The sequence below is a fragment of the Caretta caretta genome, chromosome 3, assembly GCF_965140235.1.
Source record: "Caretta caretta isolate rCarCar2 chromosome 3, rCarCar1.hap1, whole genome shotgun sequence".
NCBI lineage: Eukaryota > Metazoa > Chordata > Testudines > Cheloniidae > Caretta > Caretta caretta.
The window spans coordinates 135,894,268-135,914,270 of NC_134208.1; the positions used below are offsets into that span (position 1 = coordinate 135,894,268).

At 40.0% G+C, this 20,003-nt stretch overlaps 1 protein-coding gene across 1 annotated transcript in view; it reads right to left on the minus strand.

Annotated features, from left to right (window-relative positions):
- Positions 1 to 563: 563 nt before the first annotated feature.
- Positions 564 to 20,003, minus strand: part of NID1 (nidogen 1) — an 85,821-nt gene continuing 66,381 nt past the window's right edge. Inside the window, exons 15-20 of the mRNA XM_048843803.2 lie at positions 17,642 to 17,768; positions 10,944 to 11,115; positions 8,270 to 8,427; positions 5,890 to 6,013; positions 4,490 to 4,602; positions 564 to 2,481 (exon numbers count right to left, since the gene is read on the minus strand). Coding sequence (XP_048699760.2) covers positions 2,360 to 2,481; positions 4,490 to 4,602; positions 5,890 to 6,013; positions 8,270 to 8,427; positions 10,944 to 11,115; positions 17,642 to 17,768 — 816 coding nt within the window. The 3' untranslated portion in view covers positions 564 to 2,359. The remainder of the gene's footprint in view (positions 2,482 to 4,489; positions 4,603 to 5,889; positions 6,014 to 8,269; positions 8,428 to 10,943; positions 11,116 to 17,641; positions 17,769 to 20,003) is intronic.

Genomic DNA, 20,003 nt, shown 5'->3' on the forward strand with positions numbered 1-20,003 from the left:
ACTCAGACTCAGTGTTATCTTGGAATGGGAGGTCCCAAAGGAGATAAGACACCATTCAGGACATGTGTGACAGCCAAAGCAGAACACAGAATAGGTGCCAATAAGTCTTACCAGACCAACCTCTTCATTCAAATCTTTCCTTAAAATATAGTTTTTAGATAATCCACTAAAGACAGATGTGTATAATTAAAAAACCTGTATGTCTTTAAGATTGGCTCTTTATCCAATGCCCTATGGGCCAGATCCAAAGCCAACAGAAAAAATTCTCATTGACTACAATGTGCTTTGGATCTGGCCCTGAACTGCATGGTCTAATTTAGACCTTAGTCTTGCAGTTGATTCTGGATGGCTTTCAGTGCAATTGACTTCAATGGAGGTACTTGCAGGCGCCCGGGTGCTCTCGCATGGAGTCAGTTGAGGGATTGGGGCTTTAGGATCAATCAAATCTTGGGAACAAATCTTACTCTGGTCTACATAGTGACCAAGTTACGATGGTGCACTAAAATTCACCATCAGAAAATTTAAGAATACAAGACACCACTTGGTCGTGCAGGAAAAAGACATTTTTATACAAAAAATTCTTTATTGGCTGTACTACAAATAGCTGTACAGAGTGTAAACTTTAATGTATCACCTGATATTTGAATAATTCTGGAGGAACAGTTATTAAGCACCTTCATTTCAGCACATTATTGGTATTTACAGTTTTAAGACACATTAAAGTATATGAATACAATGAATTAAAAGTTATTAAAAGTTACACAAAAACGTTAACATTCTATATGGCATTTGATATTTTTGAGATAAATACATAATTAAAAAGGAAATGGTCAGATAGTTCAAGCTCAAAATTGGCTCTGTTATAGCAATGTTATAATCTGGAGGAGAACGGTCTCAGTTTTTTTAACTATAGCCTGCGGGTTTTTATTGTAATTTATCCCTGTGACCAAGAGATTATAAAGACAGCTATTTAGATACATGACTCTCACAATCACATTTGGTTCTTCTACTGCAGATAAGCTACCCAGCCTGCAGCAGCAGGAGCAAAAGTTAAATCCTGTTCCCAGAAATGGTCTGCTGCAGCAGGGTTTATTAAAGGGTTTTATCATTACAATGTGTAATCTCTTATGAAACCTGTGCTGGATTTTCCTAACTGCTCTGCACGCATTGCTGTAAGTGGAGACACGCTCCATCTTCACACCCATTTCCAGCACAGATGTTTTGCCCTTGCTGTAAACTGACACATGAACAGGGCTTTTTTTTTTTTAAAGCCCTGTGAGATTGTCAAAAGTGTTGCCTAACAAATACTCAACTGTCTTGGTTGTTCATGGTCTGTAAGAAAAGAAAATATCCAGGTTTGCCACAAAGAAAAAAAATTGGTAGGGCAAAATGGAAATGTCATTTTCAAGCTTATAAAATAGTATCACAAAAATAGGAAATTGAAGATTTTAAAAAATACTTGACAGTCTCCCTTTAAAAACACAACACCAATCAATCGCCATTCTTTGATGAGTTATGGGAATTGGCATTTGTATCCCAAGTCTCAACTTTGGAGATATCCAAAAGCTATTCAATAAGTGTCCACTAGCAAGACAAAAAATAAACCTCTTGGGAAAATCCAGGGAAAATTTCACAATACCCACTAAAGTATTGCTGGTAGTAAGATGATTGCACACAGTATGAAGAGGCAACATGAACCAGTACAGGAGCTATCCCTGTGCTAAAGCATATTGGTTAACTTCCTGTAACATTATCAATAGCCAAAAAGCAAAGGTTTAAGAGAGCAGCTTTAACGTATAAAGGCTTTGGCAGCTGAGGGGGATGTATTAAAGCACTGTGGAGTTCATGTTGCCAAGGGATGTTCTCACGCACCCACTGACCATCCTTTGGACGACAGGCTTACTGCCTAACAGGAAGCTGAATTTGTGACCCTGCTGCACCGCTGCTGGGCTACAGCATTCCAGTCTGTAGCTGAATCGTTGTGTGCTCCATTGCACAGCACAGTCAGTGGTGCTCAAAATTCCCATCTCTCAGGCACATCAGGATTTGAGACACCCCATAAAACACAGGGTACGATAATTTTACTGGGAGGTTCAGAGCCCAGCACAGGAGTAAATGAGCCCCCAAGCTCCACTTTAAAGGCAAGAAGGTGATGCTGCAGGGTGTGGGACCCTCCCTGGGCAGCACAGACTTACCTGAATGCCACCATGCTGTGCTATGGTGTATGTGTTGTGGCTTGCCCCCTGTAAGCAGCATGGAGCTTATCTTTACTGTCTTCATTTTACGCTGATAGCTGTGAACTATTTACAGTACTTTTCCCAAGGGAGACTCTGTTCTAACACATTTCCTGGTTTAGCGCTCAGTTTCTCTCTATACAATCCACTCCAACTGTGTTGTCAGGGCAGCGGCAAGAGCGGCCATCTGGGGTAGCCAGGCATAAATGAGTACAGCCTCCGTTATTCACTGTGCAATAGTTATGCCCTATAAGTGAAAAGGAGTTTACATATAAAAAAAGCCTTCTAGGGTAAACCAGTTCATATAGTAGAAAAACCAGGAACGTTACAGAAAATATAAACCACACCAGAGTTAGGGCTGCAAGTGCTTTACGTTTGATTTCTGATTGATCAGCTCCTGAGTATCATCCCCTCAGTAACCATCAGATATCAAGTACCAATCTGGATATCATGTAATGGAGCAAGTGGCAGGTGTCTGGAGTTGGGGATGATGTCAGAATGAATGGGGAAAGGTCCACAGGGAGCAGCAGTGATTGCATAGGAAAGGAAAAAAGGGTTTCTGAGTTTGGTTACAGGCAACATGAAGGACTATACTTAAAAAGCGTATCCAGAACTTTAACGTTCATAGTTAAATAAAATGCAGAGACAGTCAGTGAGTGAATGAGTGAACAGAAAGAAAGAAAAGGAGAGGACTCTGTCCAGAATCCTAAGAGATGTTATCCAAATAAAGGAGAAAGGGGAGGATGAGGAGCCATTAAAGGAGATGGTGAAGGAGTGTTCAAGCAAAGCAAAACAAGCAAGAAAGAAAGCAGTGTGCACTGGAAGCCAAGGGGAGGAAGTGGAAGAGACAGTATCAGAAGTAGTATATAGACCAAAGATGACGAGGTCACAGAGAAGAAGGTCATTAGTGACAATGTTTCACTTTAGTGGTGAGGGAGCAGCCAGATTTGAGGAGTCTAAGACAGAGAGAGTTAACTGTATATCTCCATGATTTGAGGGGCAGGGAGTCAGGATAGTATTTAGAGAGGCAAGTTAGATCATGAGATTTTCTTTTTAAAACGGACACAAAAACATGTTTGGAGAGAGAGACAGACACCCCCCCCCAATGAAACAGAACAGAGAAAGCTGGCCATGAAAAAATGTAAACTCACATTTGCTTAGATGGTTAGCTCTGTGGGGCAAGGACTCTCTCTTTGTTATGTACGTACATTGCCTAACACAGTAGGGCCCCAAGGTGCTACCGTAATACATATAATAAAAAACATTTAACACATTTCTCAATGAAGATATCTATATACTCATCCTTTTTTAATCATGCACTGTGGTAAGTAAGCACCTACATTAAACTACTCAAAATCAATAGCAAAATATCCTTTGAACACAAACTCTGTCACAATCTTGGTCTCAGCTGAAAAGAAAAATCTTAAAATCTAGCATCATTGTAATCCTAAAACATGAACTTTCTGTCGACAGCCAGACTGAATTTGGCCAGAAATAACAAGACTAAACAGTGGCATTAATTCCCAGAGAAACACAAATTATTATTTCAAGGATATTAATTTCCTCCTCTAAGCCTCTATTGCTCAAGCTAAGTATGAAAAACAAGAGAAATAAAGAATGTTGTTTCTCTGAAAAGAATTACCATTGACCATTACCAATTCCCAAGAGGCTTTTGGGACACGTGAATATTTATGGATATAACTCAAAAGCTTAACATTTACATAGGGCGAGAATGACTTTGCCTATTCTACCACCTACTGCTTCTTTAACTCTTCCTTTTTTAAAAACACAGGATTATTGATCCCAGCAGGAAGACTGAGACACTTCTATAGTTATGAATTTAAAATAAAATGAGGCCTAACTAGTGCCCTTGGGGACAGATAAAACATTCTGTTTAGCTGACTGACAATTGTGTGCGTTATTAAAATGGTGCTTGAACTGGTTGCATAACGTGGACCCCATCTTAAGAGAGAGTGTCTTGTACACGCACTTGCCCCTCCCATTCATGACTGAACAGGCCACCAATTCCCCTCCTATTCATGATTCCGTAACGTTCCTATGGAGGTTATAGCAATTGCTTACATGGACAAAGCTGTATTTTTAGAATCCATTCATGTTAAGAGATGGAAACCATGTGACCAGTCTGCTTTCCACCAACCAACAGCAAGTACTCTGTGGGCCATAGCTTGGGAACTGCTGGATACCTACATTCACTTTCTATAGCTCCCCGAGAAACATAGGGATTTTGTGATTACCTTGTGGGCACTGAGCAAAAGCTGTAGTTATTCCATAAAGACGGGCGCGTTTGTGGGGCTGGAAGTTATCGTTCTCTTTTGAAATTGTGCGATCCACAGCTATAACAGCGTCCCTACAGTACACAAAAAGAAAAGTGTAAAGGTGAGCGAGGGCTTTCCCCTAAGATGACCTCAGAAGAAAAATATTGGAAGAGGAAGCACCAGATACCTTTTTACATTTTAATACCCTGCCAACTAGTAATGCTGAATCACACACAGGCAGACCAGAGAGTAGCCAGTATCCCCAAGCATGAAGAACCCCAGGGTCGGATTTGTTTGATACAGAATCCCACTTCTGTTAGGCAACCCAAATATGTCACAGCCCTGATTCTGGGGAGCAGAGGGATCTTCTAGTAGCAGGGCAAAAGTCTTTTTTGGGAGGAAGGAAAAGGTAAACATAGGCCACTCAGTCTGACCGCATCCCTCTAGGGAACGAGTTTATTGGTAATTTAAATACTCTTCTCCCCTACAATATTATTCCTGGCATGGCCACGATGGAACGATCCATTGTTATGGACAATGTTCCACTTCAGGAGAAATCTGACATTCAGAATTAGAAGGGTAGGAGTTCAGCCACTAAGGTGCAGTTGTTGCCTGCTGTCAACAAAAGGCGATGGGCTGGCAGAATGGTGACATTTTCCGCTTCCCGTTTTTAAATGGCATTCTGAAGTAATATTTCACAGATATTGGGTTCAACCTTGGAAACTTTTAGTCATGTGAATAGCCCTTACTCCCTGTTACTCCCAGTAGCCCTGTTGAAATCAGTGGAACTATTTGTTCAAGAGTCTTGCAGATACAGTCTTGGTCACATGTTTATATGGATTAAAAACAAACTACTGGTATTTTAAAAACATTTAGTCTGGAATCTCATGTGCAAATTTTAGTAAAGTCAGCCTAGATCATAATGTGGCTTAAATCACCTGCCTACAGCAAACAAAAATAACTGTTGTCAACAGCTAAAATGTTTTCTTCTTATTATTGACTGAACAGTTACATACTAATAAGGATAAGAAGAGCTTCAAATAATCAATTTCTGTCCTAAACCTCAAAATAAGTGCTGCCATAAGACATATTAAACCACTCCCTCATATTAAACCTATCCCTCTCACGTTCAGCATTAAAAGCATCTTTAGAGAACAAATTATTAAATTGAGAAAACAGTTAACTAGAAACATGAATACATCCAACTCTAAATTTCCACTACGCCCTGCCTCAGCTGATTGCCTGGAGAGAAAAAAAATAAAATCTCTAAGGAAGAATACACTCGCTGCCAAGAGAACAGACGCAGTGAACCTCAGTTTCTACCAGGCAGAAGACCAGACTAAAATACAACTACATAATTTCTTAAACAGATAACCTACCTCCTCCAGTCTGTGTAATATAAATTCTTCCCATAGCTTGTAATACTAAAAGGATACTGGACTCCTTCAAGGATCTTTCGTCGACCAAGCTGATTGGGATTCATACATTCCACCCTCTTGGTGCCTGTACACAATAAAACAATTTAGTCTTTGTATATGACAAACAGTTCTTTTTTGGGAGGAGGGGAGAAGGGGAAGCACAAGGACATAATCAAAAGAGCATGTATAGAGTATAATTTCCTCAAAGTCCTCCTCCCCCCTACCAAATACTTGTCCAGATCACGTCTCCTTATATGCCAAGCACCAAACCTTTTATAAAATGTCTCATTTATTCCTATGTGCCCACTTTGGTAGATCAGTGTTATGCCTGTGGGACTCCATTAGAATGACAGATGAAAGCCCATTCAGGTCCTTGTCTGGATATTCAGTTGGACTGAAAGATTACAGCAGCAGCTGCTGAAGATTGCCAGGGAAAATCTGTGCATATACGACAAATTTTGCTCACGAAGAGTGCGGGCCTGGCTGTCCTGAAGATTAAAGGATGATTTATCCACAGAAGATTTACAGCCTGGGGAGCAGCAGTGAAAGTTTCTCCACAGTGCCTCGCCAGTATACCGTGACTCTGAGCTGGGGACAGAGCAATTCTTTGACTCAGAAGACAGCTGAACCTCAATGCCCATTTAATTCTGTGCCTCTCTGCTAGGGTGACTGGAAGAGTGCTATGGTGCCAATATTGCAAAAGGGCAAGCTGGATGATCTGGCTGACTATAGTCTGGTTAGCCCGACATCAATCCTGGGCAAAGATAATGGAAAAGCTGATAATTATTAAAGAATTAAGAAATAAGAATGGGATGAATGTCAGTCAAAACAGTTTAATGGAAAATAGTTCTTGTCAAAGAAATCCAATTTAATTCTTTCATGAAATTACAAGTTTGGTTGATAAAGATAACTGCAAAGATGTAATATACTTAAGACTTTTGTAAGGCACATGACATTCTCATTAAATATACAATATCAATAGAACACACATTAAATAGATTAAGACAGCTAGCTGACAAATCTAAAAAATAGTTGTCAATGGGGAATTGTCATCAAATGGGGGTGTTTCTCGAAGAGTTCCACAGGGTTTGATTCTAGATCTGATGCTATTCAACTTCATCAGAAATCTGGAAGTAAATATAAAATCACTGCTGATAAAATTTGTGGATGACTCAAAGATTGGCCATATGGTAAATAATGGTAAGGATAGGGCAGTCAAATAGAGCAATATGGTACGATGTGCCCATTCAAACAAAAAGTGTGTTAATTCAGCCAAATGCAAAAGTATATGTCTAGGAACACAGAATTCAGACCATACCTATGGAAAGGGGGCTGTATCCTGGGAAGCAGTGACCCTGAAAAGGACTTAGGGGTCATAGTGGACAAGCAACTGATTGTGAGCTCCTGGTGCAATGCTGTGACAAAACAGCCTAATGCAATCCTTGGATGTATAAACAGGGGAACACTGAGGAGGAGCAGAGAGGCAATTTTGCCTCGGTACACAGCATTGGTGAGATCAACACTGGAATATTGCATACAATTCTGGTGTCCACATTTTTAAAAAGATGTTGAAAAATTGGAGCAGGTGCAGAGGAGAGCCACACACACCAAAAAAAAAAAAAAAGATTCAAGGGCTGGAGAAAAATGTCTTGTACTGAGAGATTTAAAGAGATCAATCTGTTCAGCTTATCAAAAAGATGGAGAGGTAACTTTATTTCAGTGTAGAAGTACCTTCACAGGGGAGAAAATACTGGATACTAAAGGAGTCTCTAGTGGAGAAAGACATAACAAGTATCAGTGGATGGAAGCTAAAATCAGACAAATTCAAATGAGAAATCAGGCACACGTTTTTAATCATGTAGATGATTAATCACTGGAACAAGCTACCAAGAGAAGTTGTAGATTGTCTATAACTTGTTCCTTCAACTAAAGGCTGGATACCTTTCTGGAAGACATGTTTAAGGTCAAACACAAGTTACTGGGCTCATTCAAGGGGTAACTGGATGAAGTTCTATGGCCCTAGACTCGATGAATCAAGGGCTAAATACGGATTAAAGATATACTTGCTTGCAGCAAACACAAAATAAGTCTACAGCAGACCTAGTGCTTTCTCCTTTCAGAACTAAAATCCTTCAGCTTGTAAACCTACTTTTGGTGAATCAGCAAGAGTTAATAAATAAAACAGTGGATACTCTAGGGTATGTCTCTCAAGCCTGAGAAAAAATGAAGTCTAAACAACTCAAAGCATTTGCTCATGAGTCATGCTGTGCATCATTGCACTGGTTACCATGTTTAGCCTGTTATGCATTGTGAATATGAACATTTCAGCACCTCTCTTTACCTGCATCAACCCAACACAGCATTGAAGAGTAGGTGTCAAATGTCAGACCATTTGGTAATCCCAGATCATCTTTAACAAGAATCCTTCTGTTTGTGCCATCCATGTATGAAGTTTCAATTTTAGGAGCATCTCTGTTCCAGTCAGTCCAGTAAAGATTTCTGAATAGGAAGAAAAGGAAAAAAGTTAAAATAACTGATCAATCCGAAGTGATTTTTCTTTTTTTTTACATAAAGGAAAACATTTAAGGAAACAAAAGAGGAAACAGGGAACATTTAGATAGAATGGCAGAAAGCAGCATATTTGACCTTGATAGAAGATACTGAAGTATAGTGAAGTAGCATCACTTTAAAACAAAATTCATTTTCTAGCATTGGGTAGAAGCTCATTTACCGGGTGCCAAACAGAAAAATCCATTTCAACGATACAAAGTCAGTCCAGGTAAAAACAAACCACCTGCCCTGAGGCTGATTAGTGGGAGAATTCAGCACATATGTATGTATTTACTTTAATTCAACATTTTCTTCAGTATAACTTGGAAGAATATTTACCAACAGATCCGAACCAGAGGCAACTTCTCATCAACTAGAGTCAGTTGTCTGAAAAACCTCACGAGACTCAGAGCATTAACTGCCGCTAGTTCAACCTTTCGCCCACCGTTTTATTAATACTTTGGCTACATTCCCTGAAGCTGCCAACTAATACGCCAACCCTGCTGAAGTCAATGAGGTTCCACCCAGGTACTTGGGTCCACCCATGCAAATCTGTTTGCATGACCGGGAGACCCTTTACTTATACAACTTACTGGATATACCACATTTTCCATGAAGAGGAAAATTAGTGGCACTACTCCTTTATTTAGTCTTAAATAACTGCATTTTGAGCTGTCACATACATGCTCCTTTCACCAAAAATCTTGTTCAGTTAACATCTGGAAGGAGGATGACCCTTCCAAAGACTCTCCTTGAGAAATCTAGTCAGGATTCCATGATATATTCCCCAGTTCTCCCTTATGAACATTTCAAATTTTTGTTGCATTGCCTGAGTAGTCCTTGTTCATTACAGAAAGCTGCACTAATTTTGTTTAGCACAACTTCCTAGAAGTTCATGTGACTGGAAAAAAAAACACAACAAAACAAAAACCTTTCATTCAGTTGTATTGGAAATTAAGTATTTTGAGTGAAATGACTCTTCTTGTTGGCAAACATGTTCCTGGAAAATGGCATTTCGGACAACAGCAGTTTAAGACCCCACGTATAAGAGTATGGAAATCAGTTTGTGCCCAACTTGCATTATCAATAGTTTATGAGTATTTAAATTAAACATAAAACAATTTTGCATTAAACAGAGGGGCAGAGGGGTCAAGCCTGAGTGGTGCTGCAACCCTATGCATCAGATCACAATGACTTTAGGAGGGAGCTGTGCCCAGCCCTGTGGGACAGGAGCTGCCGGGGCAAGGTGTGTGTGTGGTGGGTGGGCTCACTCTCCAAACCCCCTACCTCTCTTTACTAGGCCTGGATTAGGGCTGTGGTCCCAGGGTGCTGCTACAAGTGGTCGATGCCCTCTTAGCAAAGTGAGAAGGAGGTGGCAGCAGTGGAGAAGGATAAGAAGGATGCTGGCCTATTGCCCCTTCCTTTCTCATGAATTTGGACCCTGGGAGGGTTGCAAAAAAAGGCTTACTTACTACATTGTAATGGGCATTCGTTTTATATCTCTCCTCAAGTCGTATATTGTTTGTTAATGCTGCACACCAGTAATGTGCTGTGAAGGTAATTTGTTATGGAGGTTACTTTTTTATTTTTATTTTTGTATGCTGCTGAGGATTGAGATAGGAATTTTAAACAATGAAAGAAAGAAACAGAGTCCTAAGACAACGCTAGGGAAAAATGTGCTAAACCACGAACAAGATGCTACCATAAAATTCATTGGAACGAGTTGGTGTAATAGAACAAACAGGGACCACTATATAGTGCTCATCCCCTAACACTTGCGACTTGCCTTAGTATTTGTAGTATTCTAGACAGACAACATAATGTGCATAGGACAGTTTAAGAAATACCCCAAATAGTAAGAATGAATCTATTTACTTAAGATAAAACTGGCAGGGGTTTAAAGGTAAGCACTGTAGCGGAAATGTTTCATGGCACAGATGGATTTTCAAACTTTCGGTAGAGTCTTGGTGTATGTTAATTAGGAGGCTGTCCCAAGCATAACAGTGTCAGAGAAAACACATCATGGGGTGTAGGTGAAGGAGACAGAGAGAATAAATAGGAAAGGTACTTGGATGATGGTCAGGAGTAGATAAAGGCAGAGATGTAGATAGAGAAGGAGCTAATGCAGTTTTTTGAAAGGCAGCAGAGTACTGGAAATATGGCTGCCATTAAGGAAAAAACAACAAGAAAATGCTTATTCTAATCCAATACTTCATTTGCTAATAAAAATGCATTATTATTGTGCCTAGGAAGAAATGCTTCTAATAAGAATTCTGAAAGAAGTTTTTATTTCCCATAAAACACCTAGGAATATATTATTTTATAGGAGGATATTTGGGACTGAGAAAAGGATACTGAAGCTTTATATCAACAGTTGAAGACAGTGTAAAAATGTAGAGGGACGTTCAGGATATATACATAAAATGTTCATTAAAAATAAATGTGTCTATAAAATATATATATACCCTCTCACAGAATCTGTTACTATGGCTCTGGGGTTCACCAGATCAGTGTTAAACAGCACTCGGCGCTGGCTACCATCCAGCCTGGCCACTTCTATTCTATCGAGGTAAGAGTCAGTCCAGAAAACGTTGCGACCGAGATGATCTATTGCTATTCCTTCAGGACTTCCTAAGTCTGGAACAGAACAAAGAAAATAAAACACCAAACAATAAGTTTGTTTCCTAATATAGTTATACTAAACACTTAACAGTTATTCCAGCTTGAGCAGCAATGTTTCCATTAAGTAATTTTCCTAATGCCTGTGCAATCACAATTAAGGCCAACAAACCATTTTATACAGAGTACGTTAACCTGTTACACGAGGAATACAAGTTGTACCTTACAAAATATAAAAATAGTGACTTATTGTTAAGGCATGCACTTCTACAAAAGAGATCTTTAATTGGCACCTGAAAGAGAGCAAATCTAATTGCTAGAGAGAACAACAAAAGTGACTAGTTTATTTCACTATTGATCGTAGAGAAAATTAAAGGACGTGCAGGTAGTTTAGGCTTGATGTCAATGGGGCTCTTCATAGGCTCAGGGATCAATCCAAACGGCACATCTCACAGGAACTGGGGCCCAGGTCAGTGGCAGTCAAGAACAACATACGGGTTTCCTGTGCTAATCACTAGACACTGCTGCCTCCCATAGAACACAAGCTGAAGTCACGGTTTAAATGTACTATAAATGTTTTGTTAACAATTCAATAGGGTTACACAACTTCTAAGTTGATACTTCCATAGATTTTTTCTGTTAATTTTAAAATACACCAAAAGCCCATGAATCAGCGGAAGGACTCCAATTGATTTTAATGGGCTTTAGATCAGCCCTATGGGCTATTAGGGGAGAATTCCATGTCAGGGATACAATTCTCAATTAAATTCTGAAGGCTGCTTAGAATAATTTCTATAGAACCCAATAAACTTCTGGTGGTTTCATCCTTACTGAATTTTATAGGACTTTTTCAAAAATGGCTGTAACAAAAACCTACTCAAATTTAGAATTACAAGAATATGCCAAATAATTAGAGCAAAGGGAGGTACATACTGTATTTGAAATTTAGGAAACAAAAAACAAAAATCAAGAAAAAACCCACCACAATTCTTTGTCCCACAACATCCAGCTTTATATTGTGTTGTCAGGACCTGCTCCCTCCAATATGCCAATAACAGAGCTCCATTAGTCTGGAGCATGAAGCTGGCTTAGAAGGGTCAGGTGACTGTGTCGTTTCTGAAGGATGCACAATTCTATCATACTGACTATTTCAAATCTGAGATGCCAATGGACCTACTTAATTTTTTTTTTTAATTTATAGTTAGGAGTCACTTCTCATCCTGATAATTACACAAATTCTAACCCAAGGGCTTGTCTACCTACAAAAGTAACTATATCAGTGCACCTAAATTGGTATAGTCCCCTAGTGTGGACACAGTTATACCAGTATAGTTTATTCCCATACTGGAAGTGAACTATACTTGTTTAAGGCACTTTTATTATCTGTATATCTGCCAAGTGGTTCAACTGGGATAATTATTTTTTGTTAAAACAAACAAATAAACAAACAAAAGAACCGAAAACATCACAACTTTATCGGAAGTAGTAATGCTAATACAAAAATAGGTATGTAGTGCTGACTTAAGAAGAAGAATGACTGGCAGGGAAACAAACACTATTGCTCATCAGTATTGAAATTATTCTATCCTCTTGGAAAACAAAATGGTCTTTGCAAAGATCTGGGGCAGGCTTACAAATCTTTAAAGTATGTCAGTACAAAAGGAGAAGAAACAACGCATCATTCTGAAAGCTATAGTCTTGTACTGATTACAATTTAAATACATTAAAAATTTATTTAAAAATGTATTCAAGTTTAACAATCAATCTCCCAAGTGCTAATAGAATTAACCCTAGATGGAATTTAAATTCAAGTCTGTGTTTTGCAGAGGGATTTTGTTTGGAACATATTTTAGTACTGTATGTGCATAGTTTTTCTTGGACAGTTATCTGTTCCAAAAGCAACAGGAAATAGCAGACAATGACCTATTACTCTGGTCCCAGTGATTTCTCACTCAAAATCATAGAAGGAGAAACAAATACTTTAAAAATATAAATAAAAAGGCATATTAAAGTTTCTTGTACTCAGCGAGCACAAAAAATTGCTCTACAGTTTTTAGGACACATAGGTCCACAGAGAAGAACGGGCTGCACACAAACTGAAACTAAATGTAAATACAATCTCATTTCAGACTAATTCCAGAGGTATAAACTCTGAATGAACCAGTAAGGAAAGATTGCATGGGGTTGTTTCAAAAGTGTCATAGTGTCCCTTCATAAAAAGAAAAGAAGTACTTGTGGCATCTTAGAGATGAACAAATTTATTTGAGCATAAGCTTTCGTGGGCTACAGCCCATGTCATCAAATGCATAGAATGGAATATATCGTAAGAAGATAGATATATGCATACAGAGAACATGAAAAAGTGGAGTAAGAGGCTAATTAATTAAGATGAGCTATTATCAGCAAGTGTCTAAATGGGCCATCTTGATTATCACTACAAAAGTTTTTTTCTCCTGCTGATAATAGCTCATCTTAATTAATTAGTCTCTTACTCTACTTTTTCATGTTCTCTGTCTGTATATATATATCTTCTTACTATATGTTCCATTCTATGCATCTGATGAAACTGTAGCCCACAAAAGCTTATGCTCAAATAAATTTGTTAGTCTGTAAGGTGCCACAAGTACTCCTGTTCTTTTTGCGGATACAGATTAACACGGCTGCTACTCTGAAACCTGTCCCTTCATGAAAACCATCTGTCAAGGAAGCTTTCAAATGCAGAACTACACGCCCCATTTCTGAATTTCAAAGAAAGATTAAATGAAATGAATTGAGTTTGTCTATTCATTTTCACATTTATTCATTATTCAGCCATTAAACAAGTCTTGTATTTCTCAACCCAAACTGGATTCCTGGGGAGAAACACTTGGGCAAATCACTAGGTGGGAATTTAAAAAAAATGGACACTGTGATTATCCTAATAAGAGTTATATTGGACCATAATCAGCAGAAGCTACATTGCCTTATCTAGGTATGTAACTTATTTGGGCCACAAATCGTGTGTGTGTGTGTGTGTGTGTGTGTGTGTGTGTGTGTGTGTGTGCGCATGGGCAAGCACACGTGTGTGCATGTTGGACGAGTGGGAATGACCATCCACTCCAAGACTGAAATCTGCAAAGAACTGATCAAGGTGTACCAAGCAAATGTCAATTAGATTCCTCTCCCACCCCCAAATCATGCTTCTATATCCTTTCATCTCTTGCTGAGGTCAGCAGGCAGTGGGAGCTGCCTCATGTGGGGTGGAGACTCTCTCTCCCATCCCCAGGCACTGAACAGGAGGACTGCCGACTCCGATGGTCTATTAGTCAATTGGTCCGAATAGGAGAGGGTAGTGGGTTAGAGATCTGCTACCAGTGGTTTCCAGGAGTCCTTCCTCCCTGGCACAATTCTATTTTTGAGCTGTCAGCCAGGAGATTTAAAGAGGCTGTGTGTGGCCTGAAGTAAATGTCTTTCCTGGATGGCTAGCCAGAGGGAAACTTGGCCCCTGCTAGCATGTCTAAGGGAATATATTAAGCAGGTTCTGTGCATCTCCTCCCCCACCTCACCAGTCACTCCTAGGGCCATGATTTCAGTACACCAGTACTGGAGTCAGGCTGGACACAGTCCCAGGCTCTGCACACATGTATGGCTTATATGATTTAATATGATTTAAACAACTGCAGCAGAGGGGAAGTTCCCTGTGCGGAGCAGCCCTGCAGCTGCGGAGCTCAGGAAACTTGTAGCCTCGGGAGGCTACGCAGCTGCAGAAGCAGATGAGAGCTGGATGGAGCGCCATACCAAAACATGCCCCTGCAAAGCAAACAAATTCCAATCACAAAAACATGAACAAAGAAATAAATGTTCAATACAAAAACAAACTGCAAACCGAACAAGGGAGCTGCAGCACACGGAAAGGAGATAAAAACAGGAAAACCTCAATGTCTTCTGAAAGATTGGGAATAGTGCCTCTGCAATTTTGAATTTGAATTTTGGCTAGCAACGCACACCATGTAAATGCCCAATTAAACACTTGAGCAAGTAGTCAACACCTTAGTGTTCTGTTTTGATTCCATGATATAATGCATCTGATGGTTTGTACAGAAAATTAAGAACACCACTGCTTTAGCACAATGGTTCTCAAACTTTTGTACTGGTGACCCCTTTCACATAGCAAGACGCTGAGTGCGACTCCCCCCCATTATAAATTAAAAACACCTTTTTATATATTTAACACCATTATAAATGCTGGAGGCAAAGTGAGGTTTCGGGTGGAGGCTGACAGCTTGCGACCCCTCCATGTAATAACCTTTCGACCCCCTGAGGGGTCCTGACCCCCAGTTTGAGAACCCCTGTTTTAGCATCACTTCACAAGTACTTGATCTATCACAATCTGCACCAGCAACAAGGGCAACAGAAGGCCTGAATGAGTCTTTAGACACTTTTTGCTTCCATAGCAGACAAAAGACATGGAAGATTACCTGATAATGCAACATTGTTATGACAAACCACCTATGGGCTTGGAGTACTGATCACATATGCTTTCACCCCTTCATGATACAGTATTAAATGGCTCTACAACATACAACACACTGCAAGGAGGAGGGAAGATGTGAAACAAATACAATTCTCATTAAATGAAGTCACAGGTTTTCTGAAAAGTCACTACAATATATACATAATCCATGATCAATAAGAATGATATGGGTCAACATTTCTATTTTATGCTTCCCTCCCCTGCTAACTTATTCACAGACAGGCAAAAACGGCTTTGTTCTGAGGGATCCTTAGAGATAAACAGAATGGAAAGTAGTAGTCCTTCCATCAACCCCTTTGTAGCTGGATGGGCACCGACTCACTATAAGTGTCTAGCATATGTCTTTGAGCTTAGTTCTATCAGAATTGAAAGGGAGTCTTGTGAGCATTTCAGACATTAGGCCCTTAGGAAGCCCAAGGCATGGTTCTACTGTTAGAGGATAGTCACAGGGAACCTATTCCCTTCCCCTAACAGTACCCACTCAGCAGGCAACACAACATGATTGTGTCCACTTCCTGAGCACAAAGCAGGGGAAGACCCATTCCGCTCTGCTTGTGTGAGAACCCTGGAATCAAGTATAATTATAGAAATGGTTTTACATTGTAAAATTATGCATTTAGTAATAATTTTCAATGTTTTAATATTTATTGCTATATAGGTTCTGTTTGTATTTTTGTTAATATTTGCATCAGTTATGGAAGTAGAGAAATGGGAGCTGCCTCCTTAAAGGGTAAAGGCAGCTCCCATTTCTCTACTTCCATAACATGTACGTGATGGAGTGTGTCCTTGCAAAGACTTGTGAGCAGATTGCTGAGATCTGCATGCAGCTCAAGAATAGGGAAGACCCAGCCCAGAGGAAGCTCCCTAAACAAAGGATCAGGCAGGGCAAGGTATTATATCCTTTAGGAAACTACAGCCTCATCACTGAAGGTGTGACACTGAAGGTGTGCCCTTGCAGCCCCTACATACCAGCTAGATAGACAATTCTGGGCAGAATGCCCCATGTTCGCATCTTTTGCACAGCTGTATCAGTTGTGCTTGCTGAGCAGTCTAGCACTTGCACCCAGGGAGTACAACCCTTTCCTCTGCCTTATGCAGAGATAATGCCCCCTAAAACCACCACTGTTGTGGGGGTGCAAACTGCCCATCCCTCTACTGCCTCAAGAGTCTTAATTTAGCCCAAACTGGCATTGATCTCTAACAAGTGAATGAAGTACCCTTCAATTCCAATAGAAATAAACCTCAGATGGAGATACTTGTTAAAAAACAGGACAAATGAAAGCAGATACACAGAAAATAAAATTTTAAATGACTACTGTTTTGCTAAATTGACTCCCCTCCCCAAATCTGTTTATAATGACTTAATAGGCACGAGGTTTGTTTTGCTACGTATTGCAGAAGTATGAGCACAGTTTAGCACTGAGACTGCTGAACAATCCATTATACTTCATGATCCATTATACTCCAATAGCCCATACCTACTGCTACGAACTGCTGGGGACCTGTCCTAGCTCTTGTGATGGCAGGCCCATTAGAAATGCTTACTTCATCCTTCAAATCCCTCCTGCTGAGAGGCCTACAAAAAAACTCAACAATAGTTAAGTAGGTGGTGTGAGGGGAGTGCTGTTCATTACCCAGATCATAATCATCTCCCTGTTACCTTGTGCTCCCCTCAACATGTTTGATGTATTCACCTGTTGTCACTTGCCTTATACATAGATTGTAAGTTCTTTGGGGCAGGGACTGTGTTTTTGTTCCGTTTGTACAGTGCCTAGCACAATGGTGCTGGAGCCACTAGGTGCTTCCTCAATACACGTAAGAATAAAATAGACAGGTTTTTTAAATATAAAGATTTTTAAAACCTAAGATTATCCAATCACTTTGATTTCTGCCAATTTGATCTCCCTTTAAACAATCTAGCCTTGCAGCAGTCAGAGTAAGGCCATTGGCTGGTCAGTGCAGGTTGGTGTATGCAAGTCTTTACACTCCCTGCTGGAAATGAATCTATCAAGCAGAAACTGATATTGCTACCTGCTTTGATGATGGTTGTTGGCTCTCCACCATGCAAACTGGCTCTACTGATGGAAGGGCCACTGATCTCCGTCCAGTAAACCATCTTGTCCATGCAGTCATACGCAACTCCAATAACAACGCTGTCCTGTAAGTCAACAAGTGAATAATTACAGCCTCATACTAAATAACAGTTCTAAAGCTAGAAAGAATGGCTTAGGGGGTCTAAGCATCAGGCTCTACGCAGAGCCAGAGTTAAGAATAAGGGCCCAGCAGGCAAACGAACAGAGGGGCCCTGATGGGGGTCAGGTCATGGAGGAGAGCTATAGAGGCAGGTGGAAGGTGGGTGGCCAGGAGGAGCAGAGTTACAGCAGTTGGAGAAGTAGTTAGTGCAAGTGAGAAGCTGCTGCACCCCCACCCCCACTGCAGTCTGGCCAGAGGATCCCTCTTCACTCATCTAAAAAAGGAAATAATTGTGATCCTTCCATCTCATGACAGTCATCTTGACTCCACAAATCTAGGCTGGACTGGCAGGCACAGGCATTCTGGGAATTATCTTTGCAGTAGCCCACAAAACTTTTAATCAAAACTCCTTTAATTAATCAGGCCTTTAATTAATCATTTCCAATTCTGTTACATACACAGAGACCTACTGAGAGTTAGTGCTGAATTTTGTGGATAGTTCCAATAGCCTCCTTTGCAATGACTGATGCAGTCTCTTTGCCTTTTACTTATTTTCTCCTTTTCCTCCTTTGCCATTTTATTTTTCTTTCAAGAATCCTCATATTTCCCTCCACACTTTTCAGTGTTTTTCCTTCAGATTAATTTTTCCTCATCTCCCTCTTTCCCACATTCTTTCATGAGTACCTCTTTCCTGTCACTCTTTGTTTTTCTCTCATCTTCCTCCTTACTCTTTCCTTAACTTCTCTTTTCTTTCTAACTGTCCCATCTTTCTTTCCTTCCATTACCTTAAATTTTCTCCCTTCTGTCATGTCCAGTACCTACTCACACCCATCACACACTCTGCCACTAGATTCTAGAACACCCAGCCACCAATATACTCATTCACCCAACCACACTTCATCCACCCATCATTCACACCTTCTCTCCCCAACATACCTATGCACCCACTTCTCCCTGGATGTAACCACCCCCACCACCATCACCCCTGTCCATCATGCACCCACACTGTACAGTGGGTGCCTCCCACACGCCCATGCGCCAACTCCTCACCCTGTCTACTAGACACATACACACCATGAATCCATTCCTCACTCATTCAAGTGCTAGGGCCCTCTAGTGGTGTCCCCACAATCTACTCTCCCAATGCTGGGGCTCTCAGGCAGCTCTTATACAGAGTCTGTTCTCTTCCTCCTGTACCCTACATTCCTTTAATGTGTGGTATGCAACGTTTAGTTGCTGCCTGCCACTAACCCACACACCCTAGGTGGCTGCATTTCATTGGTGCTTGTGCATGCAGTTTGTGAACCGCTTTGTATGCCTGGTACTATATTGAAATATAATTTATTAAATTAAAACTGTTAAATTAAATTAAATTATTTTTTTAATACATGAACTATTCTTATTTAAAATGAACTACAACATTTCCTCTTCCTGAGAAAGTCAGTGGACAATCAGAAAAGATTTAAGACTCTTTAAGACTTGCAAAAGAAAGCAGAACCTAAAGAGCACACATTTAGATTTAAAAAATCCTTATTATAGCAATTGGATGGGACTTTTAGTCTGACACTCCTCATTTTGTATGGATTCCTGAGTCTGTCTCTTGTGATGCCTTCGTAAGATAAGATTCTGGCAGAAGGGAAGAGTACAGAGAGTCCAGCAACCCCTTAACAAGGCATTTCAAAAACATCCATTAAAACGAGATTTATTTATGCATGGTGTTCTTGACCATGCGTTCAGGCAATAGGTCGCAGGGTGATCAGAGTGTTTGAGTGTTGCAACATGCTGTTTCTGCTTGACATTTACACAAATCTCTCTATAATTTAGAAACTGGGATAAAAAAAAACAGCTATTGTCAGTATAAAGGAAAGAGGTCGGAAAAGTTTAATTAATGATTAAACTAAGAGTTAATCTTATCTATGAAGGTTTTCACTGGAGTTTCTCTTTTAAATTATTTTATTCAGACCAGACAGAAGGAGCCACCAGGAATTTCCAGTTCTGCTTATACATCAACCTGACTGCCCAAGTTTGTACTGGGGCTGATATACAACATCAATTTATTATTGTATAGAATCTTCATACAATAGACAATGGACCCAATTCTACTCTTACATCAGGGCAATCCTACTGACATTACTCACTGAGTTGCACCAGTGTAACTGAGATCAGTATTTGGCCTACAAAGAGTACCCAAGAAATACAA